This window comes from Lepisosteus platostomus, chromosome 6 (genome assembly GCF_059453375.1).
Source record: "Lepisosteus platostomus isolate fLepPlt1 chromosome 6, fLepPlt1.hap1, whole genome shotgun sequence".
NCBI classification, from domain to species: domain Eukaryota; kingdom Metazoa; phylum Chordata; class Actinopteri; order Semionotiformes; family Lepisosteidae; genus Lepisosteus; species Lepisosteus platostomus.
In genome coordinates, this window is record NC_142616.1 from 28467629 (window position 1) to 28495254 (window position 27626).

Genomic DNA, 27626 nt, shown 5'->3' on the forward strand with positions numbered 1-27626 from the left:
TCAGACGCACGCAATATATTCAGATGACTTCAGACAGTACATCAGCGAAGCTTGCAAGGAAATCCCTGTAATCCTTACTTTCTAGGCTTAAAGTCCCAGCTCCTTTGAGCACACAGACTAAAGCTTCTCATGGGAAATCTGGGAAAATACTTTGTGGGGGTGAAGAAACACAGGGGAGAGAGATAAAATCAACAACTTTCACATAAACTTTTATATGTAGAGACTTAATTATATACAGTAAAAACAGCATTTGTCTATTATCAGTTAGAGTCACTTGTTTTACTTTTTAGTTCTAGTCTAGCAAACAAAAACTTACAAACCCTTTGTGAAAGTGGGCATAACCGACAGTACAATTTGTCCATTTGCTGACATACTGTATTAATTTCCCTAACTTTTGATTTTATTATTCCCATTTCAAAACAGTGACACCTGATGGTGAAAGATTTCAAGCATTTTTTAAAATACTTTTTAATTCGATTATATTAATTCATGCAGTTTAATGTGGGTGACTATGCAATTTAACAAAATAACTTGCCATGATGATGTAGACTGACAGATTAATTTCATGTTTTGACTCCTTTCATTTGCTTGTTTTTTTTTCTCTGAGCAATATATTTAAATAATTCACACTAGACTGCCAACAACATTCAGAAGAGTAAATCAAGAGAGCAGTGTTTCTGAGGTACCACAGATAAAGGCTCTCTATCTTTCACAAATCAATCAGAACCAACCTGATGAGCTGCTTCGTTCTTGATAGGGTCCGGACTGCTGAAGAAATCACAGGAGATAATGTTCATTACACCACTTCAGCTGGATATGCTGTAGCATTTTGGATTTTTCATTTCTGTGGTGATACATACCTACTACTAAAGGGATTTCATTGCTAGAGCACTGGGTTAGGCTGTAACTATGGCTACTATTCCCCTTGGTGAGGAATATTAAATTTTTATTGATCAGAATTTTATACTAGTATGAAACAATTATCTATAACAAAATGGCTTTATATCCTTAGTAAATGAGGTAAAAAGTTGGGAGTGTGTATTTACATACATAAGTGTGTATTCATATACAGTAGGTGCAAGGATCTTTTCATTATACATAAGCATGCAGTCAAACATTTATCACCTGCAGACCAGTTTCATCCTGACTGGAGCTCTTCAGTGCAGGATCGACTTGAATATCCTCATGTTGCTATTTTGCTATTTTAATTTTAATTGTGAGCTACAAGCACTACAGGAGAAAAAATATCCAAAAGCTTTTATCCTCCTAAACTTGCCTTCCCTGTTTAGTCACCCTGTCTGACTGCTTTTTCAGACCAGTTTGTTTTGGAAGGGATCAATTTCATCTCAGAAGTTCTGCCTCCTGGAGAGAGCTGACAGGCATGGAGACAGACAGATGACATCACACTGAGGTGACATGTGTCTTTAAGGCTCATCTCTTCCCCAGGCAGATGGTCTTGACAGATTGTACAGTACAGGACACTGCCCAACAGCCCATTATTGACACAGAGCATTGGACACAAGGAGTACACACCCCATGGAGAAAACACTGTTGACAGATCCTATAGTGAATGTCTTCTTTTTCTTGTTCTACTTCACAATGCTTATGAAATTACAAAAAGTTAATTCCGTCCTATATAATACCAAATAATGGGTGATTGATCCATGTTATACACAGGAAGCCTTCACAGATTACTGCAGCTGAAATCAAACTGCTGAATTAATCTGTTTAAAAAATCTATACTCAGTCCAGCATGCTCAAGCATTTTGAGGATGAGTACAAATGGAAATATAATTGAAATGTTGTTCTTTGTTATGGCTGAGAACAAAATAGCTATCAATAAGCCTGTCACTTAAAAAACTGCTATAGGCAGACATCACTTTTTTCTTCAGCTTGTGGATTCATTGACATTGCTTGAAGACAAGAAAGGTACAGAAAATTATATCAAAGCAAAAAATGAAAATATGATGATATTTTGTACAGCTACCTGAATGGTCAATGTCTCATCAAAAAGGTTCTTGTGAACAATAAACTGGGTGCTAATGTGTACATTTACAAAATGCGAATCATGCAAAATTTGAAACTGAGCTCACTGTCATGTATGCCATTCAGAGTAATGCATATTTTTATTTATTTCAATTATGATTTATTTTTAAATACTTGAAGGATAATATAATTTTCTCAGCCTGATACTTTTGTGTATCTGCTGTTGAATGAAAAAATCACAGAGAACGACAGTTATTCTGTGGATATTCTGTAGATAATGCCTGAATTTTTATTTGGGTGATGAATTTATCCAAAATGACATTTTTAAGTATTTTTCTGGAACAATTCATGAGATGTACTGTACCTTGCTCAAGGGTACAACAGCAGTGTTTAAACCCTCAACATTCTCGCCTAAATTTCCTTTTTTCCCTTTCTATTAAATACCATTGTTGATCATTTTTTCAGATGTTTCATAAATCTCGCACAGTAAAATGATTTAAAAAAATTAGTAACCAAAACATATCTTTTCATTATAAAAAGCAGAAATAAGAAATGTATGTAGGAATGTTTATTTTGAATTTCGGCTTATGAGGCTTTGACTAAACCCTCTTGGCTGGGGCTCAATCGCCTGGCTGTAGGACAAGGATGCTGGAACCCCCATGCAGAGAGAGGAGTTAAACAAGGGGTAGCTGAAACGGTAAAATTGTATAGAGGAGGAATGCAGAAAGATGAATGGAATAAAGAGAGAGAGGTTTACAATAGTATTTATGGCCTTCTGGAGTTAGTGTCATGGAGGATTCCAGGTAAGAGCAGCAGACTTGACAGAGGCAAAAGTCTCTTTTTGGTTGCAGTCATCCCTCTCAGACGTTGGTTAACAACTTCATTTATAAGCAATCTGTACCTGAAGTTGGTAGGGTGAGATGACTATTTCTACAAAAATACTGGTCTTATTTTCCACTGTTTACCAACTGTCGAAAATTACTATTTAATTATTCTGCTTTGGGGTTTGAATATTAAAGAAACTTTTTTGTTTCTATTGTATCTGTTGAGCAGGTTTCAGGTGGATTCTTAAAGTGTGTCATTTCCCGTCTCATTGTCTGTTTCTGACTTAGATTGTTGTTTTGCAGTAGATTTGTAAAGTTAACAATATTTCTCAGCCATAGCTTTAACCCTGTCATCATAAAATAGTGCTTTGAAGAAGATACAATGACATAAATGAAGGCTCACTTCTTATGCTTTTAATAGGGGCATAACAATAAGATCTGCTGTAGTTAACATTTGTTCATTGAAATGAATTGTGTAATGTCTCAAGTTTTTTTTAATTTTAATAAAGTTGAATATGAATAGCTAGACAAAAGATTTAGAGCAATTGTCTGGATTAAAACAGTACAAAGGTTCAGTGTCAGAAAAGTGCTGTGACAAATTTGGTTCTCTTAACACTTGTAACAGATGTACCCTGTATAGGGAACACACAAAAAGTTGACTAGGACCTAGCAATAACAATAACAATAAACCTATCAAAGTGGAATATTTCATGCCAGTATTTATGTAATTCTCAAAACCCAAAACTACTGTTTATTAATATGTTTTCCTGAGCTAAACTGGGAAACATGTAGCATAACATTAAACTTAGTAACACACTTTTTTTTGCTTGCATGGACTTGTATGGTCAGAATATCAGAATTTGGAGCTGCATTTTTTTAGGACTCTTTAGTCCAATCAGAGAATATGACTCACTGGGAATTTTCTACAAAATTCTACATTCTACAAAAACAACCATGACTTTTACAGTACTGCTTTCCTGTGTGGTAGAATGTGCTCAGTCTGACATACAGTACATAAGTTATTTGTGTCCAGCATGACTTACCAAATATGTATTTTCACTTGTTTTACCAGATCTTGTCCCTTTTTGGACAATGTAGTAGTATTTTATGTCTTTTAGAATCAATTTAGCCATGTTTCAGTGACAATTGTTGAAAGGTAATATTTTCCATACATAATATATGGATTGCAGACAAAAAAAGCATCTTAAATGATCTAATTCAGGAATAGGAATATTGGCTATGCTTGAATACAACATATATTTCATTTTTAACAAAAGTGTTTTTTAGACCAGTTTAAAAATCCCTAGCTTGCTCATTCAGCTGTTCTTTTGTGGAGAAATTCTTGATCTGTGGTTATGTAATATGTGATTAAACTGCAGTAGTGTGTACACTGTACAACAAGCATTTGGTCTAGGTACAGCTGGAGAGGATGTACTTGTCTTTCATGATGTTACAAACACTGCAGTTCTCCTCCAGGCAGTGCCAATTTACTGACATTACTACAGATGTGCTTTGCACCTAGGTGACCTTTTAATAATGCTTGTTAAAGACTAATTTTCAGGCTTGCATGTCTGATGTTTTTATCTTATGCAAATAGCATGATTTTCAGAAAAGTAAAAAATGAGAATGGTCAAACTTTGATTTTTAGAATCTGATTTATGAAACTGAATATCTTCATTTAATTCACTTAAGGTTCAACAAAACGATGGTGATACATTTTATATAAACCCTAAGAAAACTCTGGATTTATATATGTACTGTAAAACAGATTTTAGAAAATGCTCTATGACCCGACTCTTATGTTTGCTGTAAGAGGCTTTTATTCATGGGGTATGCCACTTGAAAGGTTTTCTGGGGATTCATGTATTGCAGTGTTGAACATAAATAAAAAAGAACAAAAGAAACCTCAAAAGGAAACAGAAGTTATCTAGGATGCAATAGATTTTTCACTCCTGTCGGTGAGCATTTTTGCAAAACAAACCCTCACATCTTTTTTGTCATTGCCTGTTGCACAGTTCCCACACTCTGCTGTCTGAGTGAACCTGTTCTCTCTCAAGCTCACTATGTTGAACTCTGTCTAAGCCTGCTGTCCACAATGTGGGGATTCTGACGACTCACAGAGCGTGAAGTGGGATAAAAAGACAATAACAATGAAAAGGCAGCCTCTAATCAGTAAAAAGAAAGATATATTCATATTTGTGGATTCGGTTTTCCCCTTTCTCAGTCGGCTATTTGGAGAGGCTGCTGTGATCCTGCTTGTTTGAAGCGATTTGCTCTCCCAAATCTTCTTTGATTATCTGGTATGTTCTTGTTCTGATCTCCCCTAAGTGCCCTAGTTAAATTTCTCTGGGATGGGAACAGCTGTTGCAAGCCTATAAGCTGCAACAAGACAGTATTAGAAAGCTTGTAACAGAAGCAGAGATCTTGCAAAGCTTTAGCACAAAAGCTGCTTTAAAAACAATTCATAAAGAGTTCCAAAACACTATTAGTGTTACAGAAAATTCTGAATTTAGATTAAGATATGTGCTTCAATTTGTCTTAGGTAGAATTTGAAATAAATCAGCTAAAAATAAATGTTGAGTTGTAATCTGGTTAAACTCTCTTGGCACACACACATGGGCCTATCAAACAGACTTAAGGAGAATAATAATTTCTTGCTTTTATGCACAGAGATCCCTTTCCCAGCCTGTGTGAGAGGCCTGAACCTCTGCTTTCAGCTAAATTCCACCTTATGCTCATGTCAATAATCAGTAAACAGTACATTCTTCATTTGTCAGCTTTTGTATATTTTCAATCTCTGTGAATCAAATATTGTGGAGTGTTTCTTGATTTAGCCTGTGAATATGTTTAGTAACATTTTTTTATTCCATTGTATGGGTCTTCAGAAGATATACAGATTTTTATGTTGTAAACCAGGTTTAAATAATTTTAAAAATACTACTATCTCAGTGCAATCTTGGTCCAAAGCTTAATTTCTGCTGTTTAGAGCTAAATGCTTTACAACTGTTTTGGCCTCACAGCTTTGGGACACTGATGAAGGCTGTAAGGCTAAAATGTGTTTGTTTTGATTATTCCAATGTCCAAGGACGCTCCAGCCCTTCCTTGCTCTTTACTCATCTCCCACACCTGTTCCAGCCCCCTTTTCAGTTCACCTTAAAAGCCAGATGCCTACTCTGTTCCGGGCTCTGCATTGGTTTCTGTACCAGGCGAGTCCGGGACCTGGAAGCACCTGGTCCCGTCAAGCTTTTAAGTTCCTGTTCCTGCCGGTTCTGACCCGGTTCCTATTTTTATTCTGTTCGTCTTGGGTGGACCTCTCGGTTTTCGATTTTCGCCTTCTCTTGGATTCCCCCTTGGACTTATTTCTGGATTGTTTGCCTCGGCCACACCTTCCCCGAACACCAGCGCACCATGGACATGCCCCCTGTTTTCATTCCCAACATGCTTTTTCCCCGTGTTTTCCTCACTCTACCCCAGATCGTGTCGTCTGCATAGGGTCCTGAAAGAACGCTTTTGTTACACTATGTATAGAAAAATGTCAAGAAAATTAATAGGAAAATGTAAAAAATGGTCTAAAATTCATGGAAAAGGCTATTCCCACTGAAAGTTTTATAGAAAACTGTAAAGCTGTCAAAACTGTGAGCAGTCAAGACTGAACACATATTTATTTTGGGTGTACAGAGTTTTCACTACTTTTTAATACTATTTTTTAAGAACTGAAATTTCTGAATTGTTTGTTTGGGGTCTATCCACCTACAGATTTTCAAGAGCCTGGAACAGATCATGATGATTCAAATAATAATTATAGTTTTAAGAAGTAATGGTAAAATACAAGGTAGAAAGTTATCTCATATATTTTACAAATTAACGAAAAGAGGAAAACAAGGTTGTTTAAATATTAGAGTGAAAAAAAACAGACATCATTCCAAACTCATTGTAGCCAGTATAAACAGGATGCATTCACAGTAGACTTCTGAGGATATTTCTCATTGTTTGTGAATGATTGAAACCTCATTTGATACACATCCATGTGAGTGCATGAGTTCATGCACTCCACCCAGGTGTTTGTAGGGATCTGTTTGAGAGTGTGTATATGTTTCATACAGTACATCATGCTACCCTTGATTGTACACAAAATGTAACATCCTAAACAGAAACTGTCAGCTCTATTAATACAATTGCATTGTTAAACCACAAGTCTCTAACTTGAGTGAGTCTTCCTCGGAATGAAGGTGTCACGAAGCGTTCTTTCAGGACCGTATGCAGACAACACAATCCGGGGAGGAGTGAGAAAAACATGGGGAAAAAGGCATGCAAAGGGTCTGGGGGTAATCAGGGGGCGTGTCCATGGTGCGCTCGTGTACAAGGGAGGTGTGGCCGAGGCAAACAGTCCAAGGGTGTCAGAGGCAAATCCATGAATGTAGCAATAGTCCAAGACCAGGTGATACATCCTGACAAAGACGAACAAAGTTAAAAGCTGGAATAAAAGGGGGTAACGGGACCAGACGCTCCCTGATCCCAGGTCAGGATGCCGTTGTGACGCCTATGCCATCGAGTCGCTCCTGGGTAGGCGGGCTTCTGGGTGTCCATCTTCCAAAGCTGAGCCCAGAGTGGCAGGAACGTCTGGCTTTTATAGCACAGGAACCGGAGGCAGGTGCAGGGGATCAGTACAGAACAAGGAAGGGCTGGAGCGTCCTTAAGAAGAGGGGTTTACGATCGTGACAGAAGGGGACAATGTACAGTTGTCTCCTTTGACCTCTTTGTTACGTACTACTGTTACAAACTACAGCTGTTGTTGTCAATCAACATTCATTTCTTAAAACAAATGCTCCACTTCTTCCAATTCAATCAGCTCTTCCTAAATATTTGTATCTGGTTATGATGTACAGTAGAAATAGCTTATCTAAAAGGAGCAGTTGTACCTTTTAGATAAGGTTGCAGACATTCTGGAATTGAAATGATGATTCATTTTAAATATTGACAAGAGAGAGTTGACATCTGCCATAAAAAGGCATTGGGTTAAAGTGGGACAATAGTTTAAATATGCCAAATATGCCTAAATAAACTGTTCAATTAATTATATACAGTACAGCATACACACCATACCGAAAATAGGCAAGTAAAACAAATAACATCTGTACAAAGACAAACAATACATTACTGTAATATCACCTCCACTGTATACATGTGCATTATGACATGTTCTTTCACATGTTTACTGTAAAACAGAAAGAAACGTTCCAAGTGGGAGCTATAGTCATTGTTTGACAAACAGCCAAGAAATAACCGTAATTCATATACAGTAGTCCCGGCATGAAGTGACACCCACATTCAAGAGATCTACCCAGCTTTAATTAAGACTGGGAACTGTTCTGAAGAGTAAAGAAATGATTAACTTGTCACCCATCTTCAGAGATGTCAAAATCGTGGTCGCAGTATGAAACAAATTTAAATTGCGAGAAAAAGTGAGTGAACAAAGGAAATGTGTTATTAGTATCTTAAAGTAACAAGTAATCTACAGTATGATTAAAATAATGCAAGTAATTTAATAGCAATATTTTGACAACATCCTATAGAGCAGCAAAGAAACGTATCACTTATTACTTCAACTTGTTCACACAGTTATCAGTAAAATGACTAAATATTTTATTAAATAGACATGACACAGATAAAATCATTCTGCTAATTAACATGTGTAATTAAAAGTGTTGATCACTAGGGTTCTATAGTGAAAGTATCAAGCTAATAGAATGTGCTTACCATCACAAGCAATGTAAACTGTATGTCTGTAATGAACTGTACTATATGTTTTGGACCTGGTTGCAGATGCTGTTTTGCAGGATTCTGTCACAACCCACTCACTGACCCTGGATAAAAATACACATATTCACTGGTCTCATAGCCCTAGATGACAAATGTTATCCCAGCTCATCTCAAAAATGCATCAGCAGGGCTCATGTCTGGCGAGCAGAGTGTCCGTGGCATAAATACAGTATCACAGTATCACAAAGCTGTTGTTATATGAGCAACATGTGTATTATCCTGCTGGAATGTCATCACATCCCGATGACTCTGCACGAAGGGAAGTGAATGAGAACTCAGAACTTGATCAATATAGCCTGACCTCTACCATACTGATAACTGAAAGGCATTATTCTCTTGATAAGTGAGGAATTATGGTTTCTTTCTGGATTCTTGGATTTTCATCGATCTTGAAAGTATGCAGAAATAGAATGCTTAGTTTCTTTTAATACTCAGTATAGTGTATTGTATTGTATGGAATCCTCATTGCAATATGATTTTTATTGGGGACAGGGGACTGATTGGGGAAAGGGACTGATAATCAGGATTGAGTATGATTGTTTGTAGGCTACTGGGAAGATGTTAATCTGAATACACATCTGATTATTTTTTCTATTTTGTACACAGAGAATTATTTAGCTGAATCCCAGCCATTTGTCTTATAATATACATATTCATTGAAGCAACTTTCAACTTGAGCAAAGGGGCTCTGTGAGGCAGGAGGGCAGTTGGACAGTGAAAGAAATAGTGCACTGAAGATTTCCAGAACAAGAACAGTTAGCTTTAAGTTTTCACTCAGCTTACTCTCCTTTCCTGAACATAACTGAGGACTTTTTCTTTTGTTGGAGATGGAAGGCATATGACCTATGAAAAGGTACTAGTTCTGCAGACTATGGGAGATAACTGTGTTGGTTATGGCACAAGCCTGTTAAAACTAGTTATGCAGGTGTTTTTTTCCCCCTGGGCACATTACCAGAGAGAATATCTGATGATGACATAGTTGAAATAATGTGTCTAGAGATAGGCTACTCAGTGGTGTAGCAGCAATGCTAATTAATAAGACAGGATTAAGTGTTGCTGTGCTTTCCTACAGTAATAAAAATAATAACAACATTACTTTATTAACCCTTTACAATTTCTTGCATTAGGAATTATCTTTTCACATACCCCAGCTTGCTCTCTATGAGACACACAGACAGGGAGAGAGCCTGGGGTAAGAGCACAGGGTCTGCCATTGTACAGCACCCCTGGAGCAGTTGGGGTTAAGGGCCTTGCTCAGGAGCCCAACAGAGTAGGATTCCTCTGCCGGCTGCGGGATTTGAACTGACAACCTTCCAGCCACAGGCACAGATCCTTAGCCACAGAGCCGCCTCATGACACCTCATGTTTGTAGTGCAGCCAAAGAGAAGCTATTTATGCAGTTTCTGATTTAAAGTGTTTTCTCTCTGATAAGGAGCAGCTCTCAAATGGGGATGCGCCCAGCCATGCTTGGCTATCATGATAAATGGTCATTTCTGGCATCTGTCTGTCTGAGACTGTCTGTGAGATTCTTCGGAACATCTGGATTACAGTCCTATATGTCAGAGGTCACTGTTACTCTTCTCTCACCTTGACTAACCAATCAACAACCTGCAGGGCGTGGTAACCCCATGTGGGTCTCAAATGCCTGCTAAACTTTCGACCAATCATCAGAACCTGTCTTGGTTCTGGTTTAAAACACACTGCACAGCTAAGAGCTTTGCTTCTCCGGCCATTTTTAAACCCTTGGAGACATGACGTGATGGCCAGTGTTGTCTGTATAGGGATTGGAACCTTGTTTCAGCCAAGTGTCGGCCTGGAGAATGCCCGTACGTATGAATTCAAATTGCTAGCTGCTAACGTGGACATTTCGCTTGATCACCGGAGTATACCTTTGGAGTCTTCTGAATAAGTTTTTCTTCAGCAGTAGTGCTACACCAGAAGCAAACCAAGTTTCTCCCCTCTAAATAGTGACTTGCTCAGACCCGCGGTCACCCTCTGTGCATATAGACTTTCTTTTAGTCACCCAGATTACTAGTAAGTCCCTGAGAGAGACACTGTCAGGCACGTCGTGACTGCAGAAATCTCACCCCCTCGTCCGACTCTGAGTCGCACCAGGATTGGTTGGCATCGAGCCAGAGCCAGCCGTAGGACAACTATCGAATGCCGCAGTTATTGGATGCAGCCTGCCAGCTGGACTTTGGTGTCCGTGCAGGGAAATACGAATCAATATCTGGATAAGTAAACCCAACACAAGTTGATATCAATTTAATTCATAATGTATTTACTTTTGGTATTAATAAGACTGATTAACGATAGTATAGCCGAATGGTTTACTGCAGTATAAACTTTTTTTTTGTATCTCTTTGTATTTTGCATCTCTTCGTGATTATATACAGTACCTTGCATTTTGATAACCCTCGCAGTAAGATCTGCCATCTGTATCCAGGCAGATTGTTACAGTATATGTGTTATATGCACCTGTTATGTATTAATAAATGTATATCATGTATTGAATCCGTGTGTTTGTGTCTCTGATCGATTGATTTTCTAATAGCCATAAGAATCACCTCGTGGTTACTGCTACAATTAATAAATTGTCCCAGTAAATTAATAAAACTCATACTGGCAATTATACTAAATAGTGGCAATTATACTGAATTATGTTAATGACTTGCCATTTTTTGCTGTAATGTAAATAAATTCAGTTGTGCAACCTCGAAAAGTAAATTTTGCATTGTATTACACTGGCCAGTGCTACAATTTGTTATTCCTACTGTAAATGGTTGGTCCAATAGATATCCATTATTCTCATCATTTGTAGTGCAGTGTATCTTTGACTGATCTATGGTGCTGGTGATGAAAAAAGGCATGTAGAGTTCTGTATGCCAAAAAATCTTTTTGCAGCTGGTTCTTTTGAATCACTTGGCTACAATAAAATTCAGCTGATGACTGCAGCACTAGATGTAAGAAATTTGCCTTTAAAATCCTCTTTGGGGCACAGCCTGTACAACTCCATTAACTCCATTCATCACTGAAGCTCTGTCATAAGACTGACCCATGATGTGGTCTGTGTTAAAACCAACATGTACCGTAGCATGTACAGTAGCTGATGTAATTCAAGCAAACCTATTATAAGCTCATCAGACTTAGATTCACTAACACATTTCGCCAGGTAGATCGGTTTTCTATCATGGATTCCAGTACTCAAACAAAAATACATGTGGGTCAATTTTTGTACTTTGATTTTGAATAGTGCCAGAGCACTTTCTATCTACTAAAATGCTAGAACTAATCTAGTAGTTTCTCCCCTGGCCTATCCTAAATATATTTAACTGCCTTCTTGCTTTGAAAAATCTTTTTGTGCTCTAAAGCTGTTTTCTAGTTTTAAAATTCAATCTCCTCTTAATAAAGAACCCCCTACTCTCAGCAAAGTGAAAACAAAATGCATTTAGTGCCACAGTTCATTCAAATCAGGTTTTGTCTCATGCTCAACAAAAGCTTCTTAGCTGCGGAACTTGTAGAAGTGACTTCAGAATGGGCTCAAATGGCCTGCCAAGGACCTCATTCACAACTGCTGGAACTTATAGATGATCTTGTAGATTCCTCACAAGTTTTTCTTTACATGTTCAGATGCTTTTGTTAGAAGGGAATATTCTACAACAGTGATACACAACCTCCAATACACTCCAACTCACAGTTCCACCGAAACAAGCTTGTAATTTATTTAACAGACAATTATCAGGATCAATAAAGAACAGTACAGCAGGTTGTATGAAAGTACTGCAATGGAAGGGCCTGCAATGTTTGTTTCTTTTTGGTAGTGACAGTTAAGTGAGCAACACATACTGTATGATCTTTAAACTGAAAATCACAAGGAATATGAGAAAAAAAATCATATCATGTATTGTACATTAATCACACCTATTGTGTTAGCATTTTTTAAACCGTATATTGCAATGTGTTCAGAGGTCTGTTGTTATAAAATAAGTAATTACAATATGTTATAAGGGAGTATCCTTACTATGATTTTTTTACTCAAGCTCTTGTTGCCGTTATTGTGCAGATAGAGTCAGGATTTTTTACAATGTCCAGCATTCACCTGGGTGATGAGTGGCAGCCGTTATAAATCAGCAACCTTACTGCACAGCAGATCAGGAAGTGAAATCAGATATACTTTCACCTGATGAATTCACTACTTCAGAACTAGTAATCTTATTCACCAAATTGCAGCATTTACAAAAACACTTTTACTCACCCCCATGCCTTTATTTAAACCTCCCCTTTACAAAGTCCTGGTCTTGCCCCTTAGCAGTATATAGAAATATAAAAATGGTTCCATTCTTGGGCCTAGCAGATCAGCAAAACAAGCTTGCTTTAGCTGTAATCAGGTTCAGTATACAAAAGCAGAACAGTATCTGTAGAGGAAACTGGGACTTATGACCTTTATTTGGGAACCCAGAGCCTTGAAACTACACTGCTTCTAGACAATATGTAAGCTATAGTACATTTTAAAAAATACACATTAGAAGATAGACTTTCTTATGGCAGGTGTTTTTATATAATAAAAGTAGTGAAACTGTTAATAATTGTTTTGTGCTGAATAGATGACAAGTGGAGAGAAGAGGAGTGACAACATGAGAGGAGTTATTCTGCCAGCTCCAGCAAGCCTCCTGTCAGGGCTAATACACTGAAATCTGTGAAACCGCAGCAGGAAGGTGCTAGGCAGATAAATATTTTTTTTTCTGTAGTCTGCTTCCAACACATCACATGGAAAGAATTTTAGTTTCAAAAGTTTCTTGCAGTAAAAATAAATAAAATATCAAAGTTATTTTTTAAAAAAGCCTTTACATCCCCAAGCCTCTGCTAGAGATCGAGAGTTATTCTTTTTGAGATGAAATCTCAACAGTTCATTTTTACATTTGGAATATTTTATAAATCAGCAGGAGATTTACTAGAGGTAAGCTGTATGGGGAAAAAGCTGGAGTCTGATTACTTGATGCTATTGTAACAGGACTTCTTTTGTCTGTTACAAGTTGACACAATCCCCTAGGAAACTGAATAGCATTGAATTTTCCCATGGTGGGAGGCCTGGCCTTTTGGTATAGTGGAATCCTACAATGAAGAGGTGCAGTGAGGCTCAAAGATGGGAGGTTCCAGAGAGAGCATGATTGAATCCTGACCAGGAGAGTGCTGCAGTTCCTCAAATGGCAGAGACTGATGCCTGTTAGTCACAGAGGTTGCTGTGGAGAATGAGAAAGTGCAACATGGCTTGTTGAGTCCAATATGATGGTATGGTCCCCTACTAAGATAGAAAATGTTGAATTCTCCTTCTATAGAAGGTCTGTCCCTTTGGCATGGTGGAAATTCTTTACTGTTTCAGGAGGTGCTACTATATATAACTCGGAGGTCAAAAGCCACTGAGAGACTTTGCAGGTGCAACTGTGTTACCACCATGTAGCCTGATTTAATGAGATTTCGGAAGGTAAGTAAGGCTGGGCCTGGTCAGTCTCGGGACAGAAGACCTCTGAGGAAATCCAGGTTGTGACTTTGAGTGGTGTTGGTGGACCAGTAAGGAGCACACATACTCCTGAACTAGTTTAATGTTCCAAAACATTACATTTACAAATTTAGATTAACATTTTTCAAATGTATAGTTAAATGTTCCCAAAACAACTGCCACAGACTGGTGCTAAAGGATACCGTGATGCAGGAGGTGCCATAATTGGGGTTAGACATTAAACCTGACTTACTTTTTACTTTTTTTCGAAATAGTAGAGACAAGCAATGTCATGGATAAGCACTACTCTACTTAAAGTTCTACCTTGAAGCAGCTTTTCACTTTCCTGCCTGATCTATCTGTAGTTGGACATATCAGCATTGCACTTCAGTGAAGTTTGTCTCCTCCAAAATTATTCTTATTCTTATTCTTAGTACTACTACTAATTATTACAAAATATACTGGAGCATTAGCTAATAATGATCTGCCTCTATCTTTTCAAGGACTGTTGGTTCTCTGTTTAAAGAAAAGATAAAGATTATTTGTTTCTATAATGCAGCCTTACAGTGTCTCAATTTGACAGTAAGTTGCTTCATACGCATAGACATTCTAATGTATATTTTAGGTGTGGTAACCAGAAGGATCAGCAATCACAGATATGCAAGATTTTACTGTACATTATCATTTTGGGAATTTTTTAGAAAAGAAAGCAGTGCGATTTATTTACCACAGATACAACAACATTTGTTCAATTGTGAAAGGTAGATGTGCATTAAATAGGAAGATGACGACGACGATGATGATAATAATGACAATAACAACAGTAATTTTCTTTTTTTTTACTGTTGTGCTCTGTGTGAGATAATGACCTGTTGCTCTTTTATTTTTAAGACAGATTTTACACTGGGCACAACACAGCTATTACCTACTGTAAATGCACTTTCTTTTCAGAGCTTTTTTCATTCTACTATTCATGCAAGGCCTAAATAGGCTTTCAGTACTACAGTATCTTTGCTAGGTTTGTATACAATGATTTTACAAGGGGACTGAAATGTGATTATAATATGTAGAAGTAGCCATTACTTGGAAAAAAGACTCCCAAGAAATGTAATATGTGGGTTATTGGGTTCACACATGTAATTATATAGGGTAGTCAATAAGTAGGATCGCTCTACAGAGCACTTAGAGAGAAAGCATGGATTTTCTCTGCAAAGTAAATACAGTCTATTTAAATGTTTTACTTATTTTACTTACAGTAAATATTACATTTCTGTATTGTTGCCAATGTAATTGGTTTCTTATTATCTGACAGCCGGAAAGGTATTATCTTATATAATTATTTTAAATGTCCTTTGTATTTATCTATAAAATGGTTTATAAAGAAGAAACAGATTAAAAAAAATATTTTCTCAAAGATGATCAGTAAGACATACAAAATCAAACAATATTGCTAGAACTGAAAAAAAAATAATTGTTTGTGGGATGTAGTGCTTAATGTTGAGGTGCAGGAGCTCAATATGAATGGGATAGAGTGGATGTATGTGGGGGAATGGGCATACTGGAGTGTGGACAGTTTGAAATTAAGCACAAAGAAGGACAAGTCCATAGCTGTAAGTAAACAAAATGTAATATGGAGGCACATGACTGTGTATTTAAGATTTTCCAGACTACCTGAAGTCTTTATTTGAATAGATAATCAATACCCATGCAACCACAAAACTTCTCACTTCCTCTTGTTATTGAGCCTGAAGCAACACTATGTTTAGGCATGAATTAAGAACTAATGCCTAGACATGGCTCCTTCAGGTTTTGTTTCATTAAAGAAGGTAATAATAGTTTCAGTAAGTAAATGAGAGATCAGGATGGATGAGAAACTGAAGGTTCCAGTGTGTCCATGTTCTTCTGACTGGGCCCAGCTCATGCCTCTTTGCTCTTCTCCTGCAGATATCCGGGGCCTGCAGAGCTTCCTTGACCAGGCATCACGGCTTGGACTCGACGTGTCTCTGCAGCGTGTCGACCGCAATATCAGCCGTGTCTTCGCCAACCTCTTCACCACCATGCGGACAGAAGAGCTGAACCGCTACAGAGACACCTTGAGACGTGCCATTCTCCTGCTGAGCCCCCGTGGGGCGCAAGTTTTCATCCACCAGGTCAGTCCCCCAGGACAGTGTTGCACTCTACTTATTAAAACAGTCATCAATCAATCATAATGATATTAGTTGGACAAGCTTTTCAGTAAGGTTCCAATTAGAGTTTTATATGTGAAGCTAGATGATTCTGTTCTACTGTGAAGCAGCTTCTCACTTCTCTGCTTGAGCTATTGTGTAGTAGGATATATCAGGATTGCACTTCAGTGAAGTTTGTCTCCTCCAAAATTATTATTTTTCTTTTTCATATTTCTTCTACCAATTATTACAAAATATACTGGAGCATTGGCTAATACTATATTTTCAAGGACTATTGGTTCTCTGTTTAAAGAAAAGATAAAGATTATTTGTTTCTATAATGCAACCTTACAGTGTCTCAATTTGACAGTAAGTTGCTTTGCACGCATAGACATTCTGATGTATAGTTTAGGTGTGGAATCTCGAAAATTATAATTTCGTGAATGTTCAGGAAAAGAAAGCAGTGCGATTTATTTACCACAGATACATCATTTGTTCAAATGTAAAAGGAAGATGTGCATTAAATAGAAAGAAGATGACGATGATGATAATAATGACAATAACAATAATTTTATTTTATTTTACTGCTGTGCTCTGTGTGAGATACTGACCTGTTGCAGGATACCAGTATTCTGTTAAACTACTGAAACAGCAATATGAGAGGTTGATCTCACAAGTTTCATGTTTCTTACCACTTTGGTTAAATATATTTCAGCAACTTATCCAGATAGTTATTTTTTGAAAATTATGTTTTAAAAATAATGTGTGAAATGAAACAAAAATAAGACTTGGTTAATTTGGGTTTAACCTGCCAGGTTATGGGAATAACAACATTCTCATGAAAGATGATGAAGAAGTAATTGGAATTACTAGTTGTAGAAAAAGAGCCCCTGAAAGGGCAAGGAGTGGAGGGAAAGGAAGAGAGGTCTTTTATTTATATTTAGACAGAACATTTTTGGGCCTGATAGAGGGATAGTCCTTCTCTCTTAAACTTCAGTTATGATCTCCATTAAGCATAGACGTTTCAGAAAGAAATACAGATTAATGGATTGCATTAAAGGCTTTGCTCCCTGTATGCAATCCCTTAGATACTTACTGTTCCTATGGAATTTATGCACTTGGTTTGAATATAAGGCCCTTAAATGTTGTACTCATTTAGCCAGACAGTAATTTATGTCTACAATATCTTCAAAAGATTTCTAAAATATGTTGAATGATTAAAAAATGAAACTAGTTCATTAAGGATCTTTTCCTAAAAGTAAGAGTCTGCATTTACTACATAATACTTGTTTATTAAAAATATCCAGAGGGTATTCATTTGTAGAGGTGCTCTCTATTAAGAATGGTTTAAAGAAGCTTATTTAGTTGCCCGTGGAGGGTTCTGCTATTTGTTTTGTTGTTGTTTTTGCCCTCAGTTTTACACAGTGGACTTACTGCCAGTGTGCTTGTATGGTTCATGCTGTTGTTGTTTGCATTTTATTTTTGTAAATCGTGCTGCTGTCTTGTTGTGCTTGTCAGGTCTGACAGGTGAACAGTTTTCAAAGATGAACCATGAGCTGAGCTTCAAGGTCTTGTATATGAAATCTTTTGTTCATTTTACTGGAAATCTGCCACTTTGCACTGAATTCAAGTAGCTGAGAAATTTCACTTCTTCAGTTTTGGACATATACAGTAACTGATAAAAAAGAAATGGGTTGCAGGGAATATGAACAGTTGTCACTGCTTTGGATGGTAGTCGGTCTGTTATATTGTCATAGTTTATTTTACAGATTCAACAGTAATGTTGAAAAGTGAATCCATAAATTAATTTAACAGTAACTGTGTTTCTTATAATGTATGTCTTGTTCTTATTGTTTGTTTTTGACAAAATGTTAATGCTTCTCTACTTTACAGTACATGACAATTGACAAAATGTAAAATGTCATATTTAAAGGTATACTAATGTATGAAACTACACTACATACTGTAAATGATTAAATTTAATTATCAAAATAAAAAAAAATCCTAATAAAATATGAAACATAATATCAACAAGGTGATAGCACACTAAAGCTGTTTTGCTGAATCAAGCTGAGAGGGTCCCTTAAGATGTCTGAGCAAAAATGCAATCAAAGTGTTTGGAATTCAATGCTGTTCTCCCATTATTATGAATGACATGCAGGGCATCACGTTTGCTTACTCTATGTTCTTTGCAGCAGATACAGGAAATATTATTTCTGTTAAATCCCCAGAATTTTTTGGAAGAAACATTTAAATAAAAAACAAAGAGTTTAATTAATATTAATACAGTGAATATTAGTGAATAGTGAATATTAATGAAAGACATTTGCTTGATGATTTAGTAATCATGGTTTTAGCCTTAGAATCTGAACATGGGATGAATGGATTATCTAAAATGTAAAGTAACAGATTGATGGCCAGATTATGTACATACAGTATGTTTGTTTACTGCTGGGGAGAAGGCACATATGTTCTTCATAATCTTCTTAGTATACCAATAACACAAATATTTTTCGGTAAGGCCATTACCATTGAATAGTCACACAGAATAAAAAGTCTCACATTAAAAACATCTAAATATTGTATTCAGTGTTCATTTCAGTAACTACAGTCAATGTAGCTTGCTCTTTCAAAATTGTGTTTCCGAAGGTATCTTCACAGTTGCATGAATTTTATATAAAATAATGCAATAATCACATGTAGTTATACCCTTCCTACTTAACATAATGTGTTAATGATTTGGACTTTGGTATGTAGGAACAAAAAAGAGGACACCAAAAAGATCTCTTTATTGGTAATGTCATGGATTGAAGCTAGCATGTGCAATATTTCAGATGAGCAGCTCTGTACAGTATCTCCCACAGCTCTTTATCCCCTTCAGTCTCTTCAGACTATAGCTAATACTCTTTTAACATCAGCATTTCCCATCCAAGGCAGGATGAAGAGGGATATGGAATTCTGGGAAATCCCATAAACCTCATGTCTCTTCTTCTCTCTCTGAGCTCAGTCCACTCACCTTTACCCCCAATGGCTGCTCAGTCTGAGAGTGGATTACACTAGATAATCCATACTCCTGATGTTTTTGTGTGTGTAAGACTGCATGTGTTTCAAAGTATAGAGGAAGAACAGATCACTAAGCTTTAGTCTCTCGAGTCTTTAAGTTGTGTCTTTTTAGAAAGCAGAGTTTAAAGCACATACAATACTTAATTATTACAAAAAGTGGAAAAGGATTTTTAAAAGGATACAAATTCAGCAACACTACAATGCCCATTCCAAGCAAAATACTAGCGTAGTCTGTTATGATCTTAAACCTATATTCTAAAGTTTTTTATATGTTTTAATTGTTTAAAAATGTTTTTCTTAGTTCTGTGATAAATCAGCTTTAAAATCAATAGCTACCCTGCTGGTAGCTATTTTGTTTAATACCAAAAGACATTCTTAAAAGTTACAAAGTAAAGCTTGCAGTCATTTCTTTAAAAATAGAAAGAAAGACAATGAGAGCAGAAACAATTTAGAGATTTAGGCTACAGTGGAGTATGTCATACAACTGGCCATATGTGGAAGTGTTCTTCCTACTGTATATGACATCTGTTTTGTTTTTCACTACTTTTTTACTGCCACCACAATTTATTTTGCTTAAGCCTTAATATTGTTGTACAATGATTTCCTTTGCTTATTTCTGTTTAAACATGAATACTATTAATGCTACATTAATACTAGTTTATTCTTAATACAGGAAAAAGTAAAACATGAGATAGAAGTGTTGACCTCCGTCAAAATATCTTGCCTTAATACTGCTCTCTGCAGAAATATAACTTCTGAATATGGGAACAGTACAGCCTTGTTCCCTAAATTATTAGGACGGAATAAAGGCTATGCTTATCACTGTGGGTAGTATTAATTTTCATACTAGATGTACAGCGTGAGCTGTAGAGGAAAGTGTGACCCATACTCAGACAGAGGTGTATGTTAGTCAGGGGTGCAACAGTAGAGAGAACCACATCAGAAAAACATTGCTAAAGGGATACCTGCTGAGAAAATCTTCCTTTAAACCATGGGGAGCTCAGCTACACTACTTAAACAAAAGCATGATAGTAAAGATCAGTCTTTAGTCTGTTTTTAGACATACTCACCTTCTGCACTTGTTTTCTGAAAGAGATTGTGAGGGCGGAATGTACGAGACTCTTAAATTTACTTCCTGCTGCTCTGCTACATGCCATTCTGCATCACCTACAGTAGATAGTAAGGCAAAGCTTCTGGTTTGTAATAAAATGAATCCAGGAAACCCAGGGTATGCAATGCTACAGGTCCTCATAGTAATCTACAAATTGTACAAAAGAAACAAGAATGTTATTAGACCTCTGTCTAAGACATTATGAGACGTTTAACACAATCCTTCCAATAGTTGCTCAAGAAAGGGGTAATACCCATTGAAGTTTTGTCAATGTATTTCCCATTCATTACATGGGTGATGTACAAGTACCACAAGGGGGTTACTTATAGTTTGAAAACTATTCAGGTTTGCAGGTGATACTGAAACAGGAGGATTAGCAAACACTGTGAAATGAAGAAATGAATTAAAAAAATATCCATACTGGGAAGATGACATTTAATGTAGACAAGTGAAGAGTGTTACATGCAGGTAGCAAAAGCAAGATATACTGTAGCTATAAGGTAGCTACTAAATACAGAGTTTCAAAGAAGATACTAATGGAAAAGACTAGTGTATTTGTTGACTGTTCATTTTCACCTTCTTAATGTTGGGAAGCATTAACAATGGCAAAAAAAAACAAAAACAAACATGATGAACAAGAAACAGGGGGCACAGACGACAGCTATACAGCAGGAGACCACATTCAAAATGGAGAACACAAGCACAAAATGGTAGTATGGAACAAACTACCCAGTCATGTTGTTGAAACTGATCCCCTCTTTTCTGGCTACATGATCTAATAATCAAGGTAGGTCAAGGAACCTCCTATTTTTTGTATACTTTATTATTTCCTGATGTGTCACATTTGTCCAGCTTTAGATCTGTCCACCCTTTCACAGGTTCAGGACAGAGGTGCCAGAGATATTAAGAAATTAAGTGATTTTATTCAATTGTTATTGGTTTTGAGAGCAAGAGCACAAAAGTACACCCAAGATGACCTGAACTATGCTCTCCACTTAGGTACTGTTAATTCAAGGACTGGCAAAAGCAATGGATAAAAGTTGACAATCCATCAGAGAGGCACTCCACTGTACTGTATGTCTTGAAGGCCAATAAATGAATTGGTTAACCCCAGGGCTGCAATTCTTCTCCTGGCTGAGAAAAAAACTTTGGCCTTGAGGGGTAGAACTACTCAATCCTTTCTAGGAAGCAGCTGACACACTCCATCTCCCAGTGACCTGCAAATCTCTGCTGTCCTTCATTCTAGACACCCAGTTAATCCGGCAGCTATCTGCTTGGAACACAGGACTCAACTTTACATGTTGTAGAATAAAGAATGAGGTGCATATTTATACTGGACTTCCCACCACAGTTTAATTTCATCTACTTTTCTTCCCTTGTTCCTCTTTTATAATATTTACATTCTATGAGAAAGCAGAAATAGGCTGTTCCTGGGAGAGAGATTGAACAGTGTTCAGGCAGGCAGGGGTGATGATAAATGACATACAGTATAGAGATGGGGAGAATCCTGTGTGGGAGGTGTTTAGGAGAGAACGTGTCTGTCTGAGGAGCTGTGAGGAAATGAAGATCTGTGGAGGGGAACTGATAGGCTGGGTTTTCAGTTTTTCATTCATCACTCAGCAATTCAGAAAGGGGATTTTTATTCCACAAGTGACTCAAGAGAGAGCAGTTTCATGTTGGGGGCTAGAAGGTGAGGAATCAATTGGATGAGACTGAGATCAGGGTGATTATGAGGTTTTCTATATATTTTTTGTTTCCAGCATACTTGGCATTGGTCCTCATAGGGAAAGCCAAACTCAATGGTGTGTTGCAAAACCCAATGTGTTCACATGTCTGTCTGCCAAGTTAAGCACTGGAAAAACTGACCTTATGCTCATTTTTTTCAATACAAAAGACCTCAGGACTATTAGAGGGAACTATCCCTTCAACTAGCTGGTGTCAATGGCACACAAAGCTGGGTGTCTCATTCATTCTAGAGATAAAAAAAGATGACATTACTTAATTTTATATTAGCAATCCTGCATTTTTTTCATTTGGAAGTTTTTGCTACTGCTTTTGCTACTGAGTGTTGTGATTTCAATGGAGTCGTTTAACAAAAAACTATGAAACTGTCAAATGATCCACTGCTATATACAGTATGTTAAAAGAAAATGGAGTTTCAAAAATTTCGTAAACTCCTACACATTGTAGTGATTTTCTTAATTTACTAAGTAATGATACTGGTAGTCATATTTCCAATCCTTTGTTTAGAATTCATATCCCTTTTTTGTTTATTCCACTGATATAGTATTAAAAGAAGACATAGAAAAAAGAACATTTACTTTACTACATGGAAACGATTTTCTTGTTTAAATTGAAGTAATCTGAGCAGTTAATACATGTCAGACACAGTTCCACAAGGATGAACTAGAGAATAGCACAGGCTATTCACATGCTAGCTGTTTTTCCAAGGTTCTTTACAGTATATGAAAATAGATTACAGAACAAAAGTTTAGTGCACTGTGCATTTAGGTCATTAAAAATCCAATCAGTGGCAGTGTTATAATACAGGTAACTTTTCTAATTTCTGTTTTTTAATTTCTTGTAGGTCTTTGTCATGCTAAGTTTTTGCATTATCCTGCTGTAAAATGGGTTTATTTAAGGAAAGGGATATCACAGTGGTATATACTATTCAGGAATTTCTGTTCTCGAATTTTGCATGCCTCTTTCTGTAAACAGAAACACCAGACCGCCCAGCAAAAGCCTATGCTACAAAAAGGAATAAAACAATGTAAAATCAAAATTAAAACTGATAGTGCACTGAGTCATAAATCAAAATCTTCCTAAATGTTGAATCAAGGTTTCGTATAGACCATCCTGATGGTTGTCATCTTTTGTGAGCCAGTCATGAAGAATGATGTGCTAATTTTTATGTACAGCAGGCCAATCATTGCAGAGTTCCAAGTGTGATAGCATTAGCAAGAATGTCAGTGCAGAAATTTACTTGTAGCAGTTGATAACAGTCCTATATGCTGGCCATCCCGCTTGTTCATCCTGAAGTGTTTAAGTTTCAACAGGTCAAATGTGCTTCCTCATGCCGCACATGTAAATTTGACTTTGTTGTGTCTTGCGAGATGTGACATTTATACCATAGATATCCTATATACTAGACTTGAACCCCAATGAACAACTGTGAGATGTTCACTAGAATTATATATAGCATCTAGTGCTAAATATCACACTGTAAATACACACTGTAGTGTGTGAAAAGGTCAGTTATTTCTGAGATGCTGGAACCACCATGTCTGGCACCAACAATCATACCATAGTCAAAGTCACTTAGATTACGTGTCTTCCCCATTCTAATGTTTGGTCAAACAACAACTTAACCTGTTGATCATGTCTGCATGCTTTATATATTAAGTTGCAGCTACATTCACTGTTTTGTTATTTGTGTTAACAAGCAAGTGTACCTACTTTAATAAAGTGGCCACTGAGGTATAACTTTCATGGTATACCACTTGTTTTTCAATTATGTTGATGGCAAATTTTAGGAAATTCTAGGGAGAGATTATAGAAGGCTGATACATCCTGGACCATAGCCTATATATCTTACAACAGGGCAAGCATGGAAGGAAACTACAGATTACAGAGTTCTGAGTAACAGCATGCAGCTGGGGAGCATGGAAGGAACATGTGATCCACTCTGAAGGAAATAGAAAAAGAGAAACTGCCAGATGAATACAAAATTAGATGAGTACAGACACCTGGTCATAAAACCTCAATGGAAGAGTCCTGTGGACTTTTCTAGCTGAAGCCAAGATAAACTAAAAAACATAGAGATCCTCTCGGGAACAAGACAGATGAGAGAGAAAATATCTCACTTGACAGACTGCTTAATTAACCTCTGAAATCTTTTGCATCTCTCAATAGAGACAAAAGTGAGCATCATTAAAGAGAACAATAAAGTAGAGAATGAGCTCTCTTTTTAATACTTGCTCTGTTTCCAATTGTTTCTTTGGAATCCACCCTGATTAAAGGTCCCAATGGCACAAAATCATAGCCTTGTTTCAGTTATAAGTGGTAATTCATTAGTTCTGTTAAATCCTAATGCATGTGAGAGAGAAAAAATATGTATAAAATATTTGGCATGACTTACCTAACTGAGGCAATGGCAGCCTATCTGAAAGGATAAGTTTCCCAAACCCGCCCTGACTATTGTTAGGATTGAGCAAGGGATCTGATTCAAGGGTGTACAGTAGATGGAGAGATGAGAAGAATGAGATGGAGATACAGTACAGTACATGATACAATATAGAGATACATGAAGGGAAGCCCTGGGTTCAAGATTTATATACATACAGTAGGTACAGTATGTAAGTGGAAGTATGTGACATCAGGATCCAAGGTTCCTCTTAAACTTCTGTTAGAAATTCTATTATCTTTTCAGCATTTACTGTTTAATAAATGTAATATATACACAAAACTATAAAAACATTTAATCTTATCAATATTTAATAGGACCTGTAATTAATCTATTGTAAATGTATATAACCAATAAATAAAACAAATCAAATTATAATGTTTTATAAGGGTAAAAAAAATTATTAAAAAGAGTCCTGGAAAAATAGTTTTAAACCGGGAAGGAAAGTAGAAATCTGTAAAAAATATTGGTATTAATATATTTTAGAAGTTATTCCTTTTCACTATAATTTCTTGTCTCATTTTATGCCATAATTTATTGTTCTTTATAACAGAAGAATACTAACAACATACAGTATGTAATGCACATGAGACGAAAAGTCTTTACTAGGTTTATAAAGAGAATACACTATGTTTATGGCTTTAAATACAGCATGTTACTTTTGTAAACAACTAAAGTCCTGATAAACAATTCAATTTTCTTCAACTGATTGTTTGGCTGCAATACACCACCTCTCCTTTCATAGATGTAGTTTGATACCTGTCATCTTATCTAACTGCAATGCCAAATATTTATGTAACAGAAAGGAAGAGAAATGTCTACATGTTCTAGACCAAGTATTGACGTTTCAAATCAGGTAAGGTTTAAAATTAGATTAGAAATAATGTGAATTCTTCAGGCACTGTTAAGTCTCTCCCCTTTTTAAACATCCAAAGCCCAGCTTGCTAGGAGTTAGATACTTTTAAAACAAGAAGACCAGAGGGTTTAGTGTTATTTCCCATGTGCTGTGTGCTAATCTCTACACTGTTCTGAAGTTTGCTGTTCAGCAATTGTAATCACATTTGTGGGAAAACTTCCCTGTGATTTTCACAGTCAGCAAATAAACTTTTGATTGAAGCTTGTAGTCTGATTGAATTTGGTATGTGTATTAGAAAGCTGTGGTAATCTCGTTGGCACACTGTTCATTATCAGACACAGCTTCACAGGTTTACAACTGTTCCTAGATATCAGGACACAGGTACAATCAAAGAAACCGAAAAAGGGAGAGCAGCAGCACCAGAGAAAATAAGATGACAAACACTTGAAAGAGCTCAGAGTGAACCAAGCTTTTTAACCTTGCTCCAAATAAATGGCAATCACTTATCGGGAGTCTGTGTCGGTGTCAACTAGAATCAAATAGGTTACCTTGTAAATTGTATAAACGTGCATTATATTTATTGCTGCTACTTCTACTACTAATAATGGTAATAATGGACATTTACTATATTTATGTTACCATTGCTTCTTTAATTGGGATCAAATTGGTAGTACACTGTATATTGATGGATTATCATATGCTGCTTATACAGTATAACAAAGTAACGTAGATCCTATTAACAAACCTGAATGTTAAGATTGACCACAATTAAAGCCCTCAGACACAAGTTTTTGTGTGAAATAAGGCAGTTTAAAAGAATTGCACAAGGAAGTTCAGAAAAAGATTTTAATCATTATTTATAACACACATCTCTAACATTCCTCAAATGCCTAAGAAAAAATCATATTCATTCATAGGATGGTATAGTGGCGTTTATTGCTGCTGCCTCACAATTCTTAGGTCTTGGATGTGATTCCGGACTGTGAAACCTTCTGATGTTTGCATGTTCTCCTTATGATTGGATGCCCTAATTGCCTCCCATTTTTTAAAAACATTTTAATCGGTTAAGTGATCTCTTTTAATTGTACCAGTGTGTTTGTCAGTGTGCAAATAAATTGTATGCTTTGGACAGTGTAGTCCTCTCCTGTGCTTCTGAGATCTTCTGAGGCTTCAGATTGCTATGAATCTTATGAGGAATAAGTGACTTTATGAGGATTAATGGATGCTTCCGTATTCATAGTAACACACACTTATTTTAACATACTTCAAACAAAAAAAAAATCTTCAATTGTATATGTTACTAAATTGTATGTTACTTTTGTATTTGCTGGAGAGTTATTTTACCAATTTGGTAGATTTTATTCACCTACTGTATGTCTAAACAGTTTGCATTATTATTGTACATGACAACAAAGAAGTTAAAGCTGCAAGCTCAAATGCTTTCTCATAAAGCAGTGCAGAGGAAATTCAAGATAAATTAATGTCCTCCTTCTTTGAAAGACCACAGAAAGGAAAAAAAGATTAAGGGCTTAAAGGTCAACATCGAGTGGGACACCTTCTGTAAAACACATACAGTTTAGAAATTTAATCTTTGCAGAAAGCTATCCATGTCAAATGGCTCCATATTTTGGAATCTTAGCAAAGTCAATAATGCTGGCATGGCTAAGAGTTAGTTTTAAAAATCTGATTATGTTAGTTTTATACATTGCTTTTTAATGCCTTTCCATATTGAATATAATCTCAAAGTGCTTAACATATTTAACTAATCATTAGTGTACGGCACATAAATTAAATAGGAGTGCAAGAACTTTATATTAAGGTAGAAACATAACGCTGATTCACTATAAAAAAACGTCAATGCTAATAAACTTCAGCATATGATTAAATGTATTTTTAGAGAGACTTTTCTAAAGATCATAGATGCTGAAAATGGAATTTAAAAAATGATTTGGTGGGTGTTGATGGGTTTGCTAGAAGAAAAACTACATGGGATACATACAATAATTAGGAGAAGCGTGTGTAATCAAATGTGTGGTTATAAGGGAAAGAGTGATGCCGCTCAGAATAAAAAAAAGTCCTGAAGAAAAATATAAAGCTGATGATTACCCAGTGTAAATTGTT

The 27626-nt window shown here is 36.4% G+C and overlaps 1 protein-coding gene across 2 annotated transcripts in view; it reads left to right on the plus strand.

Moving 5' to 3' along the window:
* The window catches only part of LOC148661441 (glutamate receptor ionotropic, delta-1-like), a 367556-nt gene that overhangs the window by 189531 nt on the left and 150399 nt on the right, over positions 1-27626 (plus strand). For both annotated transcript variants that reach the window (XM_088635198.1, XM_088635199.1), the window contains exon 4: positions 16072-16277. In XM_088635198.1, coding sequence (XP_088491324.1) covers positions 16072-16277 — 206 coding nt within the window. The remainder of the gene's footprint in view (positions 1-16071; positions 16278-27626) is intronic.